This window comes from Marmota monax, unplaced genomic scaffold (genome assembly GCF_021218885.2).
Source record: "Marmota monax isolate L192 unplaced genomic scaffold, Marmota_monax_Labrador192_F-V1.1 WCK01_AAM20220418_F8-fsc00005, whole genome shotgun sequence".
Classification (NCBI taxonomy): Eukaryota; Metazoa; Chordata; class Mammalia; order Rodentia; family Sciuridae; genus Marmota; species Marmota monax.
Window position 1 is genome coordinate 29,496,784 of NW_026692254.1, and position 24,465 is coordinate 29,521,248.

Here is a 24,465-nt window from a genome sequence, read left to right on the forward strand (position 1 = left end):
TGCTAAACTGCTGAGGCTGGATTTGAACTATCGATCCTCCTGCCTCAGCCTCATGAGCTACCTGTGGGAGACCCTAGTGGGGGAAGCTCCTTTATGTACAGGTGAGAACAGTTGACCTCCTCACCAAAAGAAAAAAATGTAAACCAAAGCTAGCTGTGAACAGGTAAGGGAAAAAGCTCATTACAGAATACTGTATAATGATGGAGTTGGAATATCAACAGGTACCAAAAATAGTAAAAGATGAACAGGATCATAAGCCTCAAAAATATCTCACAATTTATGTGTATCCTTAAAAGGGTAAAGAGCAAGGACCCAGGGCATGAAAGAGGAAACTGAAAAAGCATTGCAGCCTCTGGACATGCCCCAACCTCTCTTCAGGCTTCAGTACTCACATTCACACCTTTTCTTAGTACTAGGAATCCAGCTAACATTTTCTCCTTTACTGAATTCAGGTGAACCCACTCCTAAATCATAGGACATGGCTCCTTGAAATCTCAAGCAACTGCCAGCAGTTAACTCCATCCACACCCAACACCACAGATGACACAGGCAAAGTTGTTTTCCCAGGTTTATTGAAAATATTACAGCATAGCAGAAAGATTCAAACAGCTCCACGTGGTGTTTTGAAATTCATCCCCACGGTAGGCTGAGTGACCTGCAAGTTGGAGAGACTGCCAAAGTCCTGGAACAACAAAACGGATTCAATGTGAGCTGAACAGGCGAGATCTGTGGTCTGCCCCATAGCAACACTGCGAGACTGCTGCCAGCCCCCAATAGTATGTAGTTAGACTGGTGGGACGCGGCACAAAAAATGTCTTCTGCTGCTAGGGCCATAACACTGAGGAAGGTCTAGGCAATATCTGAAGAACCCCTCTTCTTGAGCAGTTGGCTGTTAGGAGACTTCCACTTTCCACTAGTGACCTTTCTTCAACAATGCCTAGCTACTTAAAATCTCTGCTTAAACCACTGTTTCTAACTTTCACAAACCTGCCATACAGCTCTTGTTTTCACAACTCATTTTCATCCCAAAACAGTGCTTATTAAATTTGGTACTACAGATACACTGGCCTAGATATGTTAGAGGGTACTACTCTGCACTCTGAACGTGTGCCAGCATCCCCTGGCTTCTACCCACTAGATGGCTGACTCGTGCCCTAGACAAGACCCATCCTTTGAGAATAGGATTGGCTCTCCATATCCATGGATCTAACCAAACATGGTTAAAAGTATTCAGAAAAAAACCCACAATCTGTCTGAACATATATGCTCATTAGGTCATTATTCCCTAAACAATACTGCGTAACAACTGACACAGATTTGACACTAGGTATAATCTAAGATGACTTAAAAAGTACAGGACAGAATGTGTAGGTCATATGCAAACATGCCACTGAGCATCCAGATTTTATTACAGTGGGGGGTTACTGGAACAAATCCTCCATGACACAAAACGTCATTTTCAGGACCAGCTTCAGGCAAAAGTTCAACACCAGGAATACAAGTTACCAAGGAAAGTGGAAACAGGACCAGATTAGGGCCTGCTTCATTCTCCTATTTCATTCTCAAAAACCCATTTTACAGTTCAAACAAGGGGGAAAAAAAATAAAAAGCTGCATTTCAAACAAAGGTTATTTCAGAAGGTAAAGGTTCACAGCCCACAGCAGTCTGTTTTTTGGAAACTGGGTGTTAGGTACATAGGAGTTCATTTTTTACTCTTTTTGAATGATTTAACATTTAAAGATAAGAAATGGAGAGGGGAGAAGCTTGAAGTCACCAACAGCACCATAGACTTTGAGGCCCATGCTATTTTCACCAACTTAATGTAAAAGGACAAAGATAAGCCAAAGAGAAACATTATCAAATTGTACTGAAAATAGCTGTCAACCATCTAAATAGTGCCTGGTGTGTATCTACAAGTGAGATCACAGCTCATTTCTTAGATGAGCATTCAAACATTCAGTAACCCAAGGAGTGAGGCAGGACTTCGACAAAGGGGGTGTATGTGATAAGTCAGCCACAGAACCAAAAAGAAAATGGAAGAAACTAAGAAGGATATACTGGATACCACTGCATTGGGATTATCTTGTGATGAGTAATCAATCAATTCTCAAACCACCCAGCACTCAATACTAGCTAAACCACTTTAAAAGCAATCTGTTTAGTGCCATTTACTAGTTGTGACCTTGGACTTGATCTACTGCCATTACAAATAGTAGAAAGCTACTATGGATCTTGACCAAGGAGTTCTTACTTTAGAAATCTAAGGGACACTCACCAAAAGCTTCAGCATTTCCTTAGTGTCAGGATCTACTTCAATAATCTCCTGATCCAGGGCAGAGACCTAGAAGGGAGACAGACCCAAAATATCAACCACTGAGCTCTCCCTCACCTCAACTGTCCCCCATTCTTAAATTAGCAGATAGGAAGTAAAAACAAACCCCTCCCCATACCCAGAAGAGGGTACTGGGGCTGGAGAGAAAGGTTAGGAACCCATAACGTGATCAAGTCTGTTGTAGCAGTAAAAGAGGCCCCAAGAAGCTGTTCTGCTTTTATCTTCCTGGGCCCCATTGACTACCCAGAAAACCATTAAGACAGAACTTGCATTTTAAAAACACTGTTAGGGGCAAGAGGTCTTTCATGTGGAAAAACAGACTTAACCTGCTTCCAAGAGGTCACAAAAAAGACCACCAAACAGGAGATAATAGGCACCTACAAGTTGGTTGAGGGTGCATTGGTAAAAGGCCTCCTTAAACTCTCAGTGGAGGTCCCTTTGGAAGCCAGAAACCTAAAGATCCAAAAAACTTACCTCAGGAACATAATTGTCTCTCCTTTCTCTCTCCTCTTCCTGCAGCTTGATGGAGATACCTCTCACAGGGCCTCTCTGTATCCGCTTCATCAGATGTGTGACATAGCTGTAAGTACACACAGTAAGAACACACTGGACTTTTACTGGTACCCAGGACATCTGGATACACATCAGTTTTACTTCTTTTCACAAGAGAAAAGAGGATTCCCCATCGAAGAACCTCCCACTCAGAACCCCTTAGTGAAGTATTTCTGTTCCTTTGGTTTCTCGCACATAGTTCTACCAATTTTTTGAGTAATAGCAACAATGAGTAATTTTTATTAAAAGCAAATAAAAACCAAGTAAGACTTAAGTCCAGAGATCTGACTTCGATTACCTTAACCATGACAGCCAGTCATAACCCAAACATCCCAGCAAAATCTGCAAAAACAAACCTCCAACTCCCTCTAGAGTACCAGGGAGCTTGGCGCTAACAAAACCATCAGGGGGGGGGGGGGGAAAAGTCTTCCCCAAATCCGAGGACGGCAACTCCCGCGGTCACAGTTCTGCACCTTTTTCCAGGCCTTCACTCACCCTGCGATCTTGTTGCGGAGCTTCTTGCTGGGAATAATGGCGATCTCCTCGCACACGCGCTTGTTGGTATGAAAGTCGTTGCCCAGGCGCGTGTAGTACTTCTCGATGATAACCCGGGCGGCCTTCTTCACAGTTTTGGTGCGAACGCGGCCCTGCGGGCAGAGACGAGATCACTAGCAAGCCGGCAAGTCCGGGTTAAAGAACCAGAATCACCGCAGGAGAAAGGTGAACCTGGACGGGAGGGAGTAACTAGCGCCGACCGCAACCCCAGCTCTACAGAAACCGCGCCCGTCGCAATTCCAGCCTAACGGGAACCCGCTTCCGACTGGCCCAAAGTCTCCCATTGTGGGCCAGGGTCCGGGAAAACTAAGGATGGACAACGATTGAGGAGGAGCGAGCACTCAAGCGAAAACACCTACCATGTTGGCGGGTCCTGGCAAAAGAGGAAACAGGAAGTACGAGAGAGGCAATATAAAGCGCCGGCCAGAAAGCCACTTCCGCTCAGGCGAGAATTGCGGAATTCGCTCGGGAGTACCACAGCGGCCTCTGGCGGCATGGGGCGGAAGCGGGGTGTTTCGCGTCCGGCTCCAGTGGGCGGTGCTACCCCCTCCGTTCTGGCTTTACCTAGTGGCCCAGGCCCTTGTCATGCTGTTCCTGTTAGGATGAGCTCTGGACCAGGAGGGATGCCTCTCTCCCACACACTCCAGGTCGAAAAGAATAGGCTTTGAGGCTTGGGAAGACGAGAAAGGGATGGCACCCCTCCAAGGGACCTCATTGCGTCTGTGGATCAGATTTGTCATGTCTAATCTGGAGGAGAAATGGGTGTACTAAGAGAAATTGTCTGATTTCTTCGTTAGCTCAAACACACTATCAGTCTTTCCCTACAATTTATGTACAGTACTCCTTTAATACTGCTCTTAGTGCTAAGGCACCTGTCAAGAAACAAAGGCTGAGCCCCATGACAGCAAGGGCCCTTTTGTTTAGCTAATCCCTAGTGCTAGAACAGTGCCTGGCACAGAGCAAGCTCTCATTTAAATAAACAAGGGTCCTAGTTCACCTGCAGCACTCCCAACAAGTGAAAGTGCTTTCTCCTTCCTCCACCCACCACTGCAGTCTCCAGACTGTTCTGCCTTACCCATCCCCAAAATTAGGCCTTTCTGAAGCCACCAGCAGTTTGTCCCTTTTGCCCTTATCAGCTTAGGAAGGGGAGGGCCCCGTCCCCGCCCTCCTTCTCCAGGTCTGCTCCCTGGGCTGGAGAGTCTTAGGTCACACTTAACTTATAGAAAGGCCAGGTTAGATGTATTAAGAGTCCAGGACTATGCCACATTCCTCAACTTGTCTCAGCCACTCCAAATTTCCAACTTATTGGGGATGGAAGGATAAAGGGCAGGAAGCCTTCACCCTGAAAGTAGCATGTGGACAAAAAAAGGGGGGGGGGGCGGGGAAGGGATGCCTCTATGATACAGGAAAGTTAAAAGAGGATACAAAAAGGGTCAGAATCTCAGAGTTGTAGGAACTTCCTTTATCAGTAAGCTTCCAATGAAGTTTAACCCAAACTGTCAGGCCCAAAGTACAAGATCAAATCTCAGTCTTGTTTGAGGGGTCTCCCCAGCCCTACCCAATATAAACTCTTCCACCTCACAGAGGTGATGCTTCAGTTTGCAGGACTCTATACCTCAGACTAAATCATAATCTCCTAAAGAATCAAACAGCTGGGCTCAGCCTACTCTACCTGAAAAAAAAAAAAAAAAGTCATGAGACTCTGTCCCAAGTTCTGGAAACCTGTTAAGAGTCCAGTGATTGATAGGGCTCCCTGAAGACCAGCAAAAAGCTGAATTATCAGCATAGACAAGTTCAAGAGGTTGAGAAGCCTCCCAGGAAGAAACCTGCAGAGGCTGGGGTTGTGACTCAATGGTAGAGCACTAACCTAGCATGTGTAAGACCCTGGGTTCTATCCTCAGCACCACATAAAGAAATAAAATAATGGTATTGTGTCCAACTAAAAAAAATATATATATATTTATTTTTTGTTAAAAAGAAAAAGAAAAAACATGCAAGGGCTCACAGAAGACGAGAACAAGTGGCTCCTGACACCTGGGCAGATATACCTGCACATTTTCCAAGCTTCATGTGGAGGCTGCAAGAAACTTCAGTGTGAGAGCTTCTTACATGAAGCAACCACCTACTGGAGAGGCATCTCCAAAAGTACATTTGGCTATGGAAGAGACCCAGAACTCACAAGAGTATGTCTCCCACATGGTTCCACCATCATCCTGGACTAGAATCCCACCACAGAAAATCCAAGGAAACAAGTTTTTCTTAGGAATCTATCACCCACATCTCAAGATACAAAGACAAAGCCAGAATTCTGCTGCAACGTGTTTATTATGTGCCAAAAAAACTACACCACAGCTTACTCCACACATCTGTTGTAGGAGAGTGCAGTCTTGCCTGCATATACTACAATGAGGTAGAGACTTCACACACAGCTTCACAAAACCCACAGAGTAGCTGGGATATGCAACAATGCAACATCAGCTCAGCAGGAGGGAGGAGGGGGTTATGACACTGGTTCTTTGGCACACAGCTTCCCTAAGAGGGGCAAGTAGTATTAAAATAAAAGAAAGAAAGAAGGAAAGAAAAGAGTCAAGTTTTCAAATTCCAGTAGCATTTCAGTCAACTGCAAATGTTGATTCATACATTCCTCAAATGAAATATATTAAGGAAGGGTACTTGTCCCCTCTAAAAGAAAGGGCTCCTGTGAGCCTTCATCTGCCCCCACCAAAAAAAGCAGCCCTTTTTTTTTTTTTTAGCTCAGTTACAAAAGAAAAAAAGTCCTGTGATTTTGTGATTAAAAACTTCTATCAACCCTCCCCCCCATGTAAGTGCAACTTAAGAAGGTGCAATAAACCATTTAAAACTATATACAGCAGCCACTCAAACACCGTTTTTCCGGTCCAGTTTCAAATAAAACAAATTTTTTTCTTGGTTGCAAATGCTTTGATTTGCAACTGTGAGAAACAGTGACCAGCAGTCCCCCCAGACACAAATTTGCTATAATGTTAAAAGCTGCCAGGAAAGAAAAAAATCTCTTGTTCCAAACGACTTAAAAACTGTTTTAAGGAGTGTAAAAAGGAACCGGTAAAAACCCTCGAGCGTAAAATATGAAATATGATTTTGGTTTAAATGAAGAGCAAAGTCTCCTTGTTGTTTACAGTAAAAAACACCAGCTGAACACTCAGTTTATGCCGTTCAGGTGGGGGTTAAATAAATGGAAAGGCACTGTATGGCAACTGCAAGAATGAAACCAATGAGACCTGCGCATCATCACCATCAGTATTGCAAGGAATGTAAAAAAGCGCTTTAATAAATAAACCTAGATGTAGGCATCCGTGTCAATACCTTCTGGACACAGTTTTTTTTTCTTCTTCTTCTTTTTTTTTTTTTTTGCTTTTCATCTGCAAAATGAGGAACTAAAATCTGGGAAAACTACCGAGTCGCTTGGAGGGTGGTCCAGAGGGCCCTTGCCCTGGCACACCCCCTGAAAACAAAACCCAACAAAACTCATTGTGCATTAATTAGTGCAGAAACAAAGACAGATTCAGCAAGTGCAAAGGTGACTACAATTTTCCCTTGTCCTCGGGAAACCAGCTCCCTGGTTGCCAGTGGCACAGTGGTACAGGCTGCTGCCTGACCTGCCAGCCTTGGGCTCCACAGGCCACTGGGCAAGGCCAGCTCCTCTAGCTGGAATCTCGGTTCTTCTGGTTCCGCATCAGGGGGCTGTGGTGACGCAGACCTTCCATGCTATGCCGCCAGTGCCAGCAGCTCCGGCAAAAGTACTTGAAGCAGACCTGGGGATAAAAGAGGAATGTCATGCCTATTTCAGCACTAGGCATAGGGGCTGTTTGCATGAGCTGCTTGTTCTGCTTGGAGAGGACACTGGAGACCCCCATGGTCTCTGTGAGGCTAGAAGAGATGGTTCCTGCAAGCCCTCTCAATCTAACAAAGCCCTGGACCAACCATAGCAAATCCAGTCTTATTTCTGTGGGTCTCTTAAGTAAACATGTTGGGCTCCAAGTATGTACAAATACTGTGCAGTTTTCCTCTCTCATAACAGCATCTGGTCTTCTATTCCCCTACCCTTCTCACCTCCCACAGAGTAGCTCTATCACGTGGCTGCTAATATGAGAGAATGTCTGAAAAGCTGAGTACAGATTCTAATGCCAGGCTCATTTCCCAGTAAGTAAGGAGAGGTGATTGGGTTTGGACCTCAGTCTCAGCCCCAACTCTTGCTAGCTGGGTAACCTCAGGGAAGTCTTCTCCCATTCCTCCACCCCATACCAGAGAATCCACCATTGAGCCACATGCCCATCCCTTTTTGTATATTTTATTTCGAGACAGAGTCTCACAGAATTGCTTAGTGACTTACTAAGTCGTTGAGGCTGGCATTGAACTTGCAATCCTCCTGCCTCAGCCTCCTGAGTCACTAGGACTACAGGTTTGTGCCACCACGCCTGGCAAAAACTGTTAACTTCTAAGCAATTCTCTGAAAATGGGGACCACCTGTGAAAGATTTGGTCCATAAAAGACCTCCTGAGAAAGTTGATCAGAAAGTTACTCATTTTTAGGCTTTACCTAACTATCCAAACTTCAAACTCTCACTTGGGAGTCTTAGTTTGATTATCTAACCAGAGACTCCAAACTGAATGAAAACTATCACTACAAAACAAACAAAGCTAAGCATGGGTGGACTACTAGTGACCTAAGAGGCCCCAAAACTTCCCCCAAAACTTGTCAAAGTGTGATTCAAACCAGCAATGCAGATGCCACATGGAAATGTGTTATAAACATGAAATATCTCAGGATCTACCCCAAATCTACTGAATCAGAATCTGCATTTCAACAAGATTCTCTGATGAGGCATATGTACCTTCTACTTTGAGAAGTAATGCCAAACACATCCAGATCCATCCACAATCCACCACCCAGAAACAGTCAATAGAAAGTTTCCATGCTGCTATTTCTGACAACTGTGGGTATGGCCCAGGCATAAAAATCAGAGCAGTCCAGAAGAGGGTCCTTGAGTTGGGAAAAATCCAAAGGGTCTCAGAGCCAGAGCAGCAGTACCTGGCTCACAGGTACCACTGAGCCAACCACACAGGTATCTACAAAACCACCAACCAACAATGTCACTGCATAGCAGCAGCCCAGGAAGAAGGCTGAAGTATCAAAATTCAATTCAATAAGCTTCCCCAAGAGCTCTGGTACAACTATCTATAGTGTATCCCATGACTACTACCTATTCCTCTGTGTTCTCAGACATGAAGTACCTCAGAACTCCAACACTCAATGTCACAAACATGGCTTAATTTTTAATTGACACAGGAACTTCACAGACATCAGTGCCCAGGGGACTCACCTGATCTCGACAGAAGAAAGGACCAGGTTGAGAACTGCAGACATGACACAGAGAATCTTCTAGATAGGGGTCAATCTGAACCTGCAGAAAAGCAACAGAGGAAGATGAAATGGCTCTTCTCACCAGGAGGCTAGGTGAGCTGCAGGAACACATTATTGGGCACATTATTGGATATTTGTTTTAATGGCAACTAGAGAGAATTATGGGAAGAGAACATAGACAGCGAAACTAGATGGCAGATTCACACCATGCAGAGCCACATGGCTGCCTTGAGGACTCAGACAACCACACCCCTTATGGCCTACTCTTTTCAGAAAACTGTATCTTGGCCCTCTATAACTTAGTAATAGGCAAGTGTTCAGAGGATTCAGAAAAGGGATAAAGGGAAGTAAGCTATTTAGCAATACCAGATGAATATAACACTGAGGGAAACTGCCCGCTCTCTCAGGTGGCTCAATCATCTCAGTTCCTTTCCTCCTGAGCCTACGCAAATCAGGCCCACCCAATCGTCATGTTAATTCTGTGGTTTGGTTCACTTTCTCAGTCACAGTCCTGCCCTGGGTAGTAACTAAAAACCAAGTCCCTCTGAGATGCCCCAGAGTAAGGGCACACACCAGCCCACTTACCTTCTTGGTGAACTTGGTAGTTTTGATTTCCACAAAAGCAGCACTGACTGCTTTCAGGTAACTACGTTGGTTATTGAATGTCACACGACCAGACCCTAGGAATAATAGACATGGGCTTACTTTCTCGCCAAATTCTCCCAAATGCCACTCTTCGACACTCAAGAAATCCTATTTCTATAGCAGTGCTGTCCAACAAAAATATGGGGTACTTACATGATTCTTAAGCTATACTCAAGAAACCTTATTTCTTTAGCAGTGCTGTCCAACAAAAATATCGGGTACTTACATGATTCTTAAGCTATACCAAAACAAAAACGGTGGAATTAATTTTTAATAATATATTTTATTTAACCCTGTGTCCAAAATATTTTAACATACGGAAGAAGCTGCATTTCAAGTGCTCAATCATCACATTTAGTTGGTGGCTACCATATTAAGGCAGTTATAGACCACGTTGTCACAAATCATTCAGAAAAGGGATTCTTCCAGTATAGGAAAATGCACAGGTAGGGGTAAGGGTTCAGGGTAGAAACCAAGATGCAGACAGAATATCTCTCTGAAGAGGAGGCCCAAAAGACACACCCCTTCTGGCCTGGAGGTAACCTGGAGTCCTAGTAGAAGAACTGCAGAAGCCTCCTCTTGCCAAGTGCCGCCTCCGCCTCTACAGTCTCTGAAGTCCTTGTTCTCAATCTGTGGCACAGCACTGATGAGCACATGGTGCTCCTTCCTGACCAGATTCAGTGTGGGTGGGCAGACTAAGCATCTGGCGAGGTGGGTTACCATGTCTTGATCAGAGAGTTCAGGCTCTGCTCTACCTCCTAACCCATCAGAGGTTAGGAGTGGTCAGACTGAAACCTAGTGGTCAGACCCACAGACTCACCTACCTGGGACAGTCAGGCTATGACTGCACTGTTACCAGAGTCATCCAGAAAATCCTCCCCCAGCTTGACCTGGTTTCTGACCTGAGACAACACCAGAGCTTCTCAAGAATTTTTAATAAAGGAAACTGGGTAAGTTCAGAAAAGTGTGACCTTTTAATAAAATATTACCCATTGTCTATCCCAAACTGGTTTGGCTATGAACTTTGAGCTTCCAACAAAGTTCTTGTCTAATTATCACTAATCACCTTGCAGAGCCTCTGATAACTTTTCTCTTCTTTGTGTGGGAGGTGGGGATAGAAGGCTGGGTGCAGAGGGTCCAATACTGGTGACTTGTCTAGAAAACATGCTATGCCACTAAAATAAGCTGATCCACAGACCTAGGTCAGGCCTCTTTTTCCACTCCCAAGAGAAAGTACCACAATCTTGGCCTATTCCCAGGGGCCACCAAGCTTTCCCACACAAAAATAGGACACTTACCAATGGGATACTTGTGCTTATCTGTGTCAATCCCAGCATACACGACTCCACCAAATAGGTCATTCAAGATGGCAGCCAGTGCCTCAGCATTGAGCATCCCATGCAGGGCACCAACAAACACTGTTCTGCTAGGGTCCAGCCTCTGAGAAGGGCTCCGGACAAAGTTGCTGTCAGCCAACACCCAGGGGATCACCTGCACCTGAAAACCCCCCAAAGGTATATCAGCTCTGGCAGAAAGCCACAGAGAGAGGCTCTTGATTGGCAGAGAATATGCTCTAAAAGTAGTATGGTTGGGGCTACTGAGGCCCATGCAGGGGTGAGAAGGCATCCTCACCCATTTCAAGCCCACAGGCATCTAGTAAGACACCCTTACCCATCCCAATTTGAATTTTACCGAGTTCATGTGTCTAGAATGCTGAAGGTAGAGGGAAGAATAGCACTCACTCATCCTGGAGAGTAAACAAAACTGTTCCAAAATGTCATACCCCAAAATCCAGCAATCTGTCATAATCTCCAACTGTATGTTCTAATCAAAGACCACAAAAATTGATTAACAGAAAGTGTGGCTCCTCAAGAAAGGAAGTAGGGGTCTGAAGAACAGAGGGGTGAGCATGCTAATGATATTTGTGAGATGGTCACTGGCCCAACATATGCACCAGAGGACTTGTGTCAGGAACACCTGAAATGGCAGAAAGTCACACACAGAGACCCGAGATCTTGAGTAACACCAGGTTAGGAGCTGACAAAGTCTTTTACCTCTGAATTCTCTGGGTCCAGAACAAAACCTGGTAGGAGGTCACATGAAGTGAGTTGACAGATGACCAGATGTTTTTAGAAAATTAATCTGTGAGGATCTTTTTTTTTTTTTCCAAGTCTTGAAACAAGAAGAGATATGAAGCAGAAACCAGGAAGGAGGCAAAAACAGTAATTCAGATGACAGGTGATTAAGATATGGACAAGGCTGGTGGCAATAAGCCCAGAACAGGACAAGACCAAGTAGATTTTTTTTTAATATTTATTTTTTAGTTTTCGGTGAACACAACATCTTTGTTTGTATGTGGTGCTGAGGATCGAACCCAGGCCGCACGCATGCCAGGCGAGCACGCTACCGCTTGAGCCACATCCCCAGCCCCCAAGTAGATTTTTCTTCAGATCTTCAGAACTCAGACCACCTGAGCATGGTAGGCAAACAAGGAAGAATCAGGATTGATGAGATCTAGGTCTATATGACTCCAGGATGAGAGGAGCCAGCAGAAGATGAAAAATCCCATTTTACATACCAAAGAGTTCGGAATTATAGAACACACAAAAGAAGGGTCCCCAGAAAAGTGGGACTCAGAACAGGAACCTAGAGAGCAGAGTGGATAAATTATCTGAGATGAAAAAGAAGTGAGCCGGGAGTCAAATACTGACTGTGTTTATGGTGGTGGTGGTGGTCACGGTGAAAACAGAGTCAGATGAGCTGGGGCCGAGTGGTAGAACGCTAGCCTAGCATGTATGAGGCACTGGGTTCGATCCTCAGCACCACATAAAAAATAAATAAGTAAAATAAAGGTATTGTGTCCATCTACAACTAAAAAATATTTTTTTAAAAAAGCCAGAGAAGTAGGAGAACAAGGACAGCCTACAGCCAATGCATCAGAGAAAAATACTAAATCTCTACAAGGTGACAAGAAGGGAATGGGAGATGGGGAAGGTGTCACAGAAACACTAGAGAAATGGTCTGTGGTGTGAACATCACAGTCTCGAGTGTGAAAGCAGGGCACACGGGAGAAGCAGCATGTGAACTAAGTCCTGGAATATAATGAACTCTTGCTTGCTGCCCGAGAGCCACACAGCAAGACAGGAGAGAAGGTAGGGGGACCAGGAATCACCATGGGCAGCCAGAAGATGAACATGCCCTGTCACTAAGAAAGTGAGTGACACAGGGAACACCCATAAAACAGAGTCAAATTTGTTACATGGATTATTTAAATGTGATATGTTCACCCCAGAAAAATAGGTATTTTTCTGATAAATAACTGAAAACAAAATATGAGGTGATTGGTATGCCACTTGACCTGATCTGATTATGCATTATATACATGTACTAAAATATCACACTGAAGCCCATAAAAATGTGTAATTGCTATCTGTTGAGAAAAATTATTTGTAAATAAATATTTTATATCTATTAAAAAATAAATAGGGGCTGGGGTTGTGGCTCAGTGGTAAAGCACTCGCCTAGAGTGTGCAAGGTGCTGGGTTCAATCCTCAGCACCACATAAAAATAAATAAAATAAAGGTATAAAAAAATTAAAAAATAAATGGGTTGAAATCGGTTTTCCTGCTGAAATAAAAGAAGAAATAGGTATTTTCCCCCATATCATACATCTTTAAAAAGTAGATTATACTTTTTAGAGTAGTTTTAGGCTCACAGTAAAACTGAAATTTGCCTAGCCTCCCTTACCATCACATTCTGCACCAGTAGATAGATTTGTTATGACTGATTAATTTCATACATCATCACATTAAGTCCCTAGTTTATATTAGGTTTACTCTTTTTTTTTTTTTTTTGGTAGGGTTAAACCCAGAGGGGTTTTACTACTAAACCCTTTTCATTTATTTTGTTTTGAAATAGGGTCTCACTAAGTTGCTTAGGCCTTGAAAAGTTGCTGAGGCTAGCTGCAAACTTACGATCCTCCTGCCTCAACCTCCCAAGAAGCTGGAATTGCAAGCAATTGTGCCTGGCTAGGTTCCCTCTTGATGTCTGTTGAACATTCCAAGTGTTTGGACTAACATGTAATGACATGTATCTACCACTACATGCTGAATTATATGTATTATCATACAGAATAGTTTTGCTGCCCTGAATATTCTTTGTGCTTTGCCTATGTATGCCTCTCTGATCTTTTTAATAAAAAGGTTATTCTAGCCGATGAGGAAACAAAATTTCAGAAACGTAATCTAATGTTTTAAAAGTGTTGTGTTCTGGAATCACATTTTTAAAAACCCTACAACAATTCCTGAACTCTAAACAAATGGTCTCAGATTCTATCCACTAAAACCAATGGATCGCCTATTATAGTCAAGATTCCTAAACTCCACCCAGACTACCCAGTAAGCCTGAGACAAGGATCTGCTACGAGATCCCCAGGTGAGATAACTCCATAATGCCAAGAACACCCAGGCTGAAACCAAAGAAGCATAAGGAAAGAGTTATATGGAGAAAACTAACTAATAAAGCCCTGAATGAGAATGAAGACGACATGGTGGGGGATTTACCCACTAGATACTGGGAGGTCAGAAGAGCCAAACTAGAGAAAGTACCTGTGGTTTTACTAATTAATCCAAGAGAACAATGCTGTTCTCAATTTCATCTCTAAGGTAAGAGGTTTGGGATGAAAGTATAGGCTAGAAAAAGGGGAGGGTAGGAGGGCTAGGGACATGGCTTAGTGGTACAGCACATGCCTGGCATGCATGAGACCCTAGATATGATCCCCAGAAGGGCAAAAAAAAAAAAAAAACTAATAAAAATAAGGGGGGTTTGGGGGAGGGGGAATGAGCTGGGAGATAATATGATCTCTATAGGCAAGAGTATATGTGTATGCGTGCATGCATTCTTAGCCCATTAAGGTACATTAAGGTACAAAAGTTGGTTGTTAAAAGTGTAATTAGAAGATATTGTTCTATTTATTGTATGACAAGAAGAACAGATCTCTTAGCTCAATGGGAATACCTCTTGCCTCTTGCAGTCTGCAATATTTACCCATCCCAAGGAAATCCAGTGCCTCCATCTACCACCTGGACCCAGAAAGGACACCATGCTAATAACTCACCTCCTTACAGCGCATCCTTCGGCTGGACATCTTGAAGTAATATTCACTCAGGCCATCTGGGCTCAGTGGGTCATGAGAGCAAGCCTGAAGCAAGGCCCGGACAGACTTCTCTAGCTCAAAAACCAGATACACGTACCCTATTCCCAATGAGAGAAAAAATTACATTAACATTCCTCAGGTGACTACTCCTCAGCCTTGGCTTTACAACAGTGGTTTCTTCCAAGAGAGGAGGCCTTGAGTACAAGATAATTTTTGTTCTACTCCTGGAAAGTCTTGTGGAATGGAAGCACTTAATGCGCCATATGCCAGGCCAAGGGAGAGAGAGATACCATCTCCCACCTGAAAGAATGGCAACCTAAGATAAAGGACCCCACCACTGCCCCCCAGCTCTTTATTCCAGGATAGAATATACTCTGGTCAGCAGAGCCAGGAGGGATGGCAGGTCTGTACCCAGTCTGCCAAGGGATACAAGTATTGCTTTAAAAGCCTAGTTAAACCATTGGTTCAGTTTCATGAAGAGGGGCAGAGTTGAAAATAGCTCCTTCTCCTTTCTACAGGGAAGGGATCTCATTTTAGAGAACAGTGAGGAATCAGGTGTTTGGTCCTCATTCCTGCCAACTCCAAAGGGATCTCAGAATTAGGTCGGGCAGCAACATAACTGGGCAGCAAAGTCAGGCAAGGGAAAGCTTTTCAAATGCCTCATTCTGAGAGGGAAGGAGAGAGATACACATTAGCCCAGAAGAAACAGAGGGATGTGACAAATCAAAGAGGAAATGCTGAACACTGGAAGATATGTGCCCTGGAGTGCCCACCATGTTACCAGCATGCGGCTGTGACATCCCATCACCCTTTGGTGAGATTATGTACTAAGGAGGGGAAATAAAAGTTCCTACCATGTCTTTATTACCTTTAGGCATATTACCTTTGGGAGGACACCGGGGGTGCTTGCCATCCTTACCAGGCCACTCCACACTTAGAGAGCCAAAAACACGGAAGGTGTTAACCAATCCAGCTGTAAAGAGATGGGAAAGAACAGTAGAAACTGAGGCACCATTCTCCCTAGGAAAAGCACAGCATAGGCTCATCTTTCTTGATGAACAATTTGGAACTGAACTCTGGTCTCAAGTGACAGATGTAAATACCAGAAACGAAGCACTAAGGGAGTCTATGAAATGCACCTGTCTCCTCACCCGCTCCAGTAACACACTGTGCTGAGGCAGAGATGCAGCCTCTCGTCTCCTGAAAGACATTCCCCACCTTCAACTCTGTGGCAGGTCTTGAAGGCATCTCACCTTCCGTAATATCCCAGGGAACACCTCCTAGGAACACCTTGCAGGAGTAGATGGGGTTCTTATAGTTGCGGGGAGGAAGCTGGCCACTCCAGGTACAGGTGGCTTCATTCACAGCTTTGGAAGAAGATGAAGAAACAAACAAAGGGTCAATGAATTGACAAAGTCACCAAGCTTCCTCGGAATGAACCTGTCCAGGAAGAAATAAACCAGCCACAATGCTAACTTGGCTGCCTGGGAGAATATCCACAACTATTCTGAAAGGCAAGAAATGTCATATCTCATAAATCTACTCAGTTTAGTTGGATAATCCTAATTTAACAATTTTGTCCCCACTAACATTGAAAGGAATGCCAAATCAGACATATAAGGTAAACAATCATCACATCCCAAGCTATTTTCAAACATATAACTGATAGTGCTAACCACAAAACAGTTTTATCTGGATATTATGCTTATAGTATTAAATAAATTTCTAATTACTTGCAAGTAAATAGAGTATTTTATATAAATGTCCTATAAATAAAAATGTCCTATAGGCTTATTGATCCAAATAGGCCCTCTCCCCAATGTTTGAATGAGAAACTATTGTTCTACTCTTATCCTGTCTTGGCTCTGAACTCAATCATGGAAGTCATAACACTGCCAATATACTACCACTAGCAACTCAAAAAATCAGAAATGTCACACTGTTCCCCAAGTCAGAACCATGACACAGGGCCCTCCTTGATGCCAATACTGAACAATAATGGATTTGGCACTTCCTATTTACACCAAACACAAATACCTTGTTTAAAAGCCCTTTTTGCTCTATAGGAACTTTCTTCTGTTTGGCCCATCCTTAACTATTTCTAGAGACATGTTCTTGATGACCAATTCAGTCACCTATCAGTACGTAATCCTGTCTCCACCCAGTCTGTGCCTTTCTTGATCAAAAAAACTAAACTAGGTGGGGATTGTGGCTAGTCCTTACCATTTTGCCCTATTTCTTCAATACTGAGGTAGACATCCAAATAAACCATCATTTTCATGTAAGACAAGGATATGGAAGCCCATTCCCTAACAGGCACAGGCCCAATGTCTCGATACAGCAAGAAATTGGGCATAACGATCAGTAGATTTTAGGACCAAAGTGAAAATCAATATAATGGCCTCATTTGAAAGCATGGTAATATCAATTCACAGGAAAACAATGGCACCAGAGAAAGTACAAAGGTGGGCTGCCAAAACCATTAGATGACAAGGGCAGCAGCAGCATTGTTAGGAGAGAATGAGATCTGAACTAGCTCTCTAAGTAGAAAGAAACTAAAGCCTAAGGAGACAATTGGAATAGAGAAACTATCATGCACTTAGTCATCAACTCCAAGACCTCAGAACAGTGGTTGGTGAGCATTTCCCTGAAACATTAGTAGTCAATGGCATATATAGCTCATTTACTTCAAAGCACTGATAGATAAAGAAAAAACAATTTAATATGTATTTAAGATCTCTTAAGAGACCAGGCACTTGATGACATCTCATACCTTAGACACTGCCAAATGGACCACCCATCCCCAGTGCATCCCTGAGTGTACCAATCAGAAAGCCTTAGGGAAGAAAGCCCCAGCATGTATTGTGGCTGGCAAGTCTTTGAATCAGAAAAGGGGTAGAGAGGTAGACAAAATCTCAGGCATCATTTCCAAAGTTTCTCTGGAGGCATCCACCCTTAAAAGAATCAAATCAAGGGCAGCACAAAGCTATCTCCATGGAAGAAAACAAGCAAGAGATGGATCTAACCCCTATGTTGTGGCACAGCTTTGTGTACCTGATTATCTGTCTCTTTCCTCTCAACCTCAAAATTGTTCCTTACTCCACAGAACAAATGATTCATTGTGTATCTAGAGAATTCACCAGGCAACCAAATCTCTTCTAGACAGTTCATCATGGTGTGAACCAAGGTTACTTTCTCTCTGCTCCGAGAATAAGGCGTCAGGCCCCAAACATTCTCAAGCCACACTCACCTGCAGCTTGCCGGTGCAGCCTGGCCTCTCTCTCTATGCTGAAGGGGTCTTTGGGAGCTTCAAGAAGGTCCCAGGATGGCCACACAGAAGCTCCTGGCCATCTCTTTGAAGCACTGGTTGGTGAGGGAGTGACTGCGGCTAGAGCAGCTTGCTCTTGGTCCATACGGGACCCAACCCCCATCTTTAAAGGGTCTCTGGGACCACCCCCAGTCAAAGACAGGAAAGGCAGAGGAGGGGAAATGCGAAGGCTTGACTAGAGGAAGAAAAAGGAGACAGTTTTTTTTTTTAAGGTTTTGTTATAAAGTAATACTGAAAAATACCTAACATACATTTTATCATTTGATACATTTTCTCAGACTTTCTTCCTGTGCATTTTTAAGATCAACTGTACTTATACTACAATTAAATTCTCTTCCTTTCCCCATTCAACATTTTTCCACACTGCCAGATAGTTCAATGAATTTATCATGTTTTATTTAGGAAACAAGCTACATTTCACTGACCCATTTGCCTACTGTTAAATATTTAGATTCTCTTTTCGAGTTTTCAAAATCATCAATAAAAATTTTAAGATGCTGCTTCTTCTGGGCTAGGGTGTTTAACTTAGTGGTAGACAGCTTGCCTAGCATGCACAAGGCCCTGGGTTTAATCCCCAGCACAGTGGAGGGTGGAGGCTGCTTCATTATCTTGTGCTTTCTTTGGTCAAATTATTAGAAGTAGAATGCCAAAGTGCTTTATACAAGGGACAAGTGTTCTATCAGAAAGGTATAGAAACATGAGTTATATAACATGCTTCTGTCAAGGCTTTTAAATTCTAATTTAGGGTAAAATGATACCATATTATCAAAAAAAGGTCAAAATAACTGATTGATAGAATATTTTAAGTTCTAATACTATCACTATATTCTCTTCTGGGTCATCCTTGTTTCTCCCCTAATTAGCTCTTGGAGCAGGGTAGCTAAGAAAGTTCTTTAAACAAAATCCCCAATATTAGTTCTGAGGTACATTCCCAAGTACTTTAGTTCCATCTAAAGTACATAAACAGAACTAGAAGCAGCTCACAGGGCAACAGACTGTAGCCCAGAGAAGGAAAGGGCCTATTGTGGCTGCTCTTCTAGAAATACACAGTTTGAAAAGACAAAACCAATGGGCAGTGTGAACACCAATGCCAGCTTTCACAGTCTAGGACAGGCTGACAGAAAACAGGATGGGTCATGAATAGGAAACCATGACCATAATAATATCGCTAAGCCTTAGATGGAAAAGAAGAGTCTGAGAAAACAAACCATTCTATATTCATTCAACATTCAGCTCAGGGGATTTGGAATTAGAAATGCAAGGCTCAGAAAGTACCTGAAACTGTATTTTATTTCAGGAAGATGTCTTACTGCCAATTCCACATATTTATTTCTATCCCTTTTCTATGCAATTCTATCTATACTAGCTATATCCTGGCCACCTACTCTAATCCATTTGCCAACTCTACTTATCATGGAGATCACACATATCATACACGAATAAGGAATATGAGATACATAAATTAACTCTGAAGCAATATTTCATAGATTTACCATCGTCTTGTATTCAGAGTGGGCAGGGGTCAGTGGAAAAAACATAAGAGCTAGAATCCAATTTGGATTAAAATCCTAGCGCTGTCAAGATTATTTTTAAAAAATTAATAAAATTTTTGAGATAGCATTCAAAAAGGTACAATAAATGTTATTGTTTAAAAGCTAACCACCCAAGTAGGTCAAAAAATAGAGCACTCCAGGATCCCCAAATTTACTTTTAAAATTAACTGTTTTCCAGCTTTTAGAGTAACTATTAAAATATCTTCAGCCTAGGATCTGAAATGTATTACTCATGGATACTCAAAGGATCCTTGGTTCTGTTGAAAATAAGTCTCTGCAAATATGCACACTGGCCTCCATGTCTCCTATCATCCTATCTTCCAGCTTGCATTCAAGCTCTAAGACAGACACTGCATCCTCATTCCCCTTGGACACACACAGGCAACACAACCCTCAAACTCCCTTTCTGAATATGTTACATACAATCAAGTCTGAGAGATGATCTGATCCAGAGCTGAAGCCACTCGTGTCTGAGTCAGAGGGGCTGCTAGAACGGGAATCCAGGATGGGCCGAGTGTCCAGGCGGGATCCTCTAGAAGGTGCTGGAAACTTGTCCAAATCAGACCCAAGGGGATCCAGAGGCAGGAAGCTCAATGGGGGTTTTCCTAGGACATTTCCCAGCGGATTATGAAGCATGCTCAGTACTAGGACCAAAAAAAAAAAAAAAAAAGAAAGAAACCATATGATTTTTTAGTTTTTCCAGCCAAAAGTCCTTCTTTTCCCCTCCAACAGCTATCTAAGGTAGGACCACTGAAAGCATACCAGAAACACAGAATATAATTAACAAATTACCATCCACTTCTGAGACCTGAACCCCCACAGCTCATGAAAGGCAGTTAGAGGATACTATTTGAAGACCAGAGTTCCTGCAAAAAAGTCTGCTCTCTGTCACAAGACTTAATGATTAGTGCCAACATCTGGGGACCTTGATCTCAACTGCTGATAATACCTGAATACACCTATAGCACAATTAGTAATCCCAAACCATATTCTTTTCTGCCTGTCAATCTGCTTATTAGAAAAATTCCCAACTTTTTAATGTTACACAGTTGAAATTCAGGAATACATACCACATCCCACAACTTTGGTATAGTACAAGCATCAAACTCCTAGCTTACACTCCTAGCTTTCTTTCTTACCCACAAATTATCTTCTATGCACCCCTTAATTTGAAACATTTAGGATGGAAACAGAATGGCATGGTTAAGCCCACTCTATGACTTAAGATGAACCAGGATAAAATCCTGGGCCTAATACCTCCTGCAGATGTTTCAAGCTCTGGGAAGCTCACTCGACTCTCTGAGCCTCCCCTTTCTCACTGGCATCTTCAGTGGAATACCAACTATTTCATAACATTGTTAGGAGGACTTAATCAGACAGCAGATGGAAAGTACTCAGTAGAGGGTGCCTAGCACACAATATTTAAATATCATACATTGAAAAAGAACAGTATTTCTCCACACATGGTCTTGGGGAAATGAGGGATCTGAGCAAAGCACAACCTTTGCCCATGAGAATGAAGAGTAAGAGGGCTTTGTTGAGCCATGGGGGCACTAAAGCTAGGATAGAACCCTTAATTTGGTATTTTTTTCATCTGAATAACTGATAAAACATTTTTCAAAATGGCCTAGGTGAATCCAAAATAATATAGGTGATCAATGAACAAGCCTGTTACTGGGTCTCCTTTAGCCTAGAGTAGCAATTAAGTGAAACATAGGCCACCTAGAGCTTATTTTTTCCCAGGCCTCCAAGTTAGACTGAATGCTTGGCTGGGTCTGGAGTGAGTACCAAGAGGCAGAAACCAACCAAAGTCAAGACATGGTCTCAAGAGTATCAAACACACTGCCATTCATGACAGAACATATGCGTGCACAAAATCCAAAACAGTTGTTACCATGGGATCAGACCAATCCAATCTCCTTGGCATGCGATCTCCCTTTCTAGATATAACTTTTTTTTTTTTAAATGCAGGAGACAGTGAAGATATATTTGCAAAATTGTTATTCTATAATGGAAAAAATATTTTTAATTAAAAAAAGTAGATATACCATCTTACAGTCTCAACAGCAATGATGAGTTTCAGTCTCCCCAAATCCTGGCCAATATCTGGTATGGTCAGTCTTTTTAATTTTAGCCAGTCTAATATTTATGAAGGTGGGTGGAGCCATACTACAGCCACCAAGGAGCTTGTTTACTATTTTTTCAAGAAAACAGTGTTTTACCTTGGCCTTTCAAAGCAGTTTTCTAAGCACTAGCTTGGAACTGTATATATGCAACACTTAACTGTATGGTGAAACTAAGTATCTCAAAAAACTTCCATTCTGATGCCCATCAAAAATAATCTTGACAAAACTTCAGGTAATCCTTGACAAACCCCTGCCTGAAAGAAGTGGAAAATCTGCCCTGAAAAGGCAGGATGTATAAACATTTACTCAAGGTTCTTCCCTGATGCAGCAAAGCACCGAGAAACCCACAGATCACATGCATCAGTCTTAAAAGTGGTTCCAATGCCCTAGAGGGCCTTGTCCTCCTTCGAATTTTACAAAAAAAACGAGCTCAGGGAGGTGAACAATGAGGTAACAATCAAATCATAAAAAGTCTTAACAACCAGATTAGTGAATTTTGATTTTATCCTAAGGGTGACTGAGAGACACTGAAGAAATGATGTGAAAAACTGCTGAGGGGATAACAAAAGAGGCTGGCTAGGAAATCTGACGAAGACAGCCACAATTGCCTAGCTCCCAGCAGAGAGGGAGACCAAGTATTTAAGTTGGACTTAACAGAACAGCAGAGCTCAGGTACCTGAATGGGCACTGGACCCACAGAGGGCTGTGATTTTCCCCCGAGATGGTGTGAAGGAGAAAATGGGACAACAGAGTTGATACTGACATCAAGAGAGGAGATAAGGAGAGGGTCAGATGTTATAGGCTAAAGACAGAAAAGAGACATTAGATTGGGAGGAAATATACAGAGAAACAGCAAGTTCTAAGGACTGTGAGAAGATTAAAGAAAGCATTATAGGATAAACAGGAAGAGGAAGGACTGTAACTATTCAGAGTTCCAAATGTGGCAAAGTCCAGAGTATGAAAAATACAGGTGGCTGAACTAGAATGGGTAAAGTCTGAAATATCAGACATTATGTTCAACATCCATATGAATATTAAAAGAATTCATGGTGATACTTGGGACCAGGGTTAAAAAAAGAAAGAAAGAAACCCAGGTATTGAAATCTTCAGGAGAAAGACTGCAAGCTGTAAGAAGGAACAAAAAGAATGACCCTGAGGTAGGTATGGTTTGGGAGAAAGAGTAGGTTCCACTGGGCAAAGCAGGATTTTTAAGAAAATCCTTCAGCTAAAGCAGAAGTTAGAAGGAGCATTCACCAGTGATAAACAGGATTAAAGGTAGTTAGTTAATCCTGGAAGAGGGGAGTTTCATGCAGCACAGTATTGACTAGCTCTGAGAGTTATAAGCAAGATCTAGCAAAAGGACTATGAAAAAAAATGTTGAAGAATGGCTGACTAATCCACAGGGTTTGACGTGGGGGGACCAAGGAGACAAATATGGGCTATGTCTTCACCTACATTTTTAAAAAGGTGCATTGAAAAGAGTCAAAAACCAACCTAGTAGTTGCTACAGGTCACTTTTTCTCATTCATGCCAATTCCTATTAACTATTCTATTGATACATGTCTATCTCAACTAAACTGTAAATTTCTACTGTACCTACATAGGGAACTTGAGGCTTTGTCAAGTTTCTGGCTTATAGCTAGGAATTTTATGTCTACAGCACTCCTCTACTATGGTAACAAGCCTGTCTAAATAGAAAATGGTATGACATCCCATGGTGGTCACTAATGAATTATACTTCCTCAAGTGCTGACAGCTCATGGTCAGTCATTTGTTCCACAATCTGCACCAGGTTCAATCAAGTCCCTAACACTAATGGCAACTTCCATTTATTGAACATCCAACACATGCCAGAAGTACTTCAGGAAAATAAACTTTACTGGATCCTAAAAAGTGGATATTACACCATCTTAACACAGGAAATCATGAGTCAGGGGGTAGTCAATATGTGTAAGTCGCAGTTCATGAGTGACAAAATGGGACCTGATCCTTTCTGACACCATGCTTCATATTCCATAGTACACCATTTATTTGTTAATTAAAAAAAATTGTCAGGGGGATGGAGATGAAACTCAGAGCACTCAACCAGCATGCATGAGGCTCTGGATTGAATCCTCAACAAACCCTCCTCCCCCACCGATACAAACTGCCAGGATCCCATATCTCTTTGTCTTCTTGGTCCTGGCATCTCTCCTTTCTGTTCAAATTCTTTAAGACCATCAACTACAAATGAGCAATCTCACCTACCAGAAATTGGTGCCACAGGACCAAAGCATGCAGGTCTCAAACTTTAGCTAGGCTTTGCCATTGTAGGAACTCATTAAAAAATGCATCTTGGACCCCACGTGAATCAGAATCTGCATTTTAACAAGATCCCAAGAGATCTGCATGTACATTAAAATTTAAGAAGCACTAATCTAGAAAAAATGAGGCTTATTACTTCAAGTTCCTAATCAACCCCTTTACCTCACCCAAATATCTTTCATATATATTTCCTTTGATTTAAAGACTAGAGATTATAATATAAATACAGCTCTTAGGACACAACAGCAACCCACACTGGAAAGAAAAAATAGAAGGGAGGGTACCAAAGCAATCCAGGTGGCTGTACAGGACTCGCCCTCAAATAGTGTTAACTCTGATAACACTCGAGTGGGGTACAGGGAGAAGCAAAAAAGTGGCATAACACAGTACCAGGAACAAATAATACAAAAACAGTGGCAAGGAACAGTAATTATACTTTCATGAAAAAGTATGTTCAAGACAATTAAGGGACTTTGTAAGCTCATTCTGAGCAAGAACAAGAAGAGCTAGGGCCT

The 24,465-nt window shown here is 42.6% G+C and overlaps 2 protein-coding genes across 8 annotated transcripts in view; both read right to left on the reverse strand.

The window, feature by feature from the left end:
* Positions 1-555: 555 nt before the first annotated feature.
* Rps17 (ribosomal protein S17) lies at positions 556-3,918 on the reverse strand. Its single transcript, XM_046438207.2, has 5 exons — positions 3,799-3,918; positions 3,380-3,531; positions 2,807-2,912; positions 2,276-2,341; positions 556-682 (listed from the first exon to the last, which is right to left on the reverse strand). The coding sequence occupies exons 1-5, from the start codon at positions 3,799-3,801 to the stop codon at positions 602-604; spliced, it is 408 nt and encodes a 135-aa protein (XP_046294163.1). The 5' UTR covers positions 3,802-3,918; the 3' UTR covers positions 556-601.
* Positions 3,919-5,745: 1,827 nt separating this feature from the next.
* Cpeb1 (cytoplasmic polyadenylation element binding protein 1) overlaps positions 5,746-24,465 on the reverse strand; it is an 89,010-nt gene continuing 70,290 nt past the window's right edge. For 4 of the 7 annotated variants that reach the window (XM_058577468.1, XM_058577462.1, XM_058577459.1 and 1 more), the window contains exons 4-12: positions 19,944-20,164; positions 17,890-18,142; positions 15,893-16,006; positions 15,508-15,612; positions 14,601-14,737; positions 10,783-10,981; positions 9,425-9,519; positions 8,799-8,879; positions 5,746-7,230 (exon numbers count right to left, since the gene is read on the reverse strand). In XM_058577468.1, the coding sequence (XP_058433451.1) occupies positions 7,120-7,230; positions 8,799-8,879; positions 9,425-9,519; positions 10,783-10,981; positions 14,601-14,737; positions 15,508-15,612; positions 15,893-16,006; positions 17,890-18,142; positions 19,944-20,164 (1,316 nt within the window). In that variant the 3' untranslated portion in view covers positions 5,746-7,119. The remainder of the gene's footprint in view (positions 7,231-8,798; positions 8,880-9,424; positions 9,520-10,782; positions 10,982-14,600; positions 14,738-15,507; positions 15,613-15,892; positions 16,007-17,889; positions 18,143-19,943; positions 20,165-24,465) is intronic. The other 3 variants (XM_046438228.2, XM_046438220.2, XM_058577466.1) reach the window with 2 other exon arrangements.

Coding starts and splice junctions, on each gene's coding strand:
- Rps17 (XM_046438207.2), bottom strand. Junction 2,342..2,806: donor GAGACAATTATGTTCCTGAG/GTAAGTTTTTTG, acceptor TCTCCCTTCTAG/GTCTCTGCCCTGGATCAGGA. Junction 683..2,275: donor AGGAAATGCTGAAGCTTTTG/GTGAGTGTCCCT, acceptor TTGTTGTTCCAG/GACTTTGGCAGTCTCTCCAA.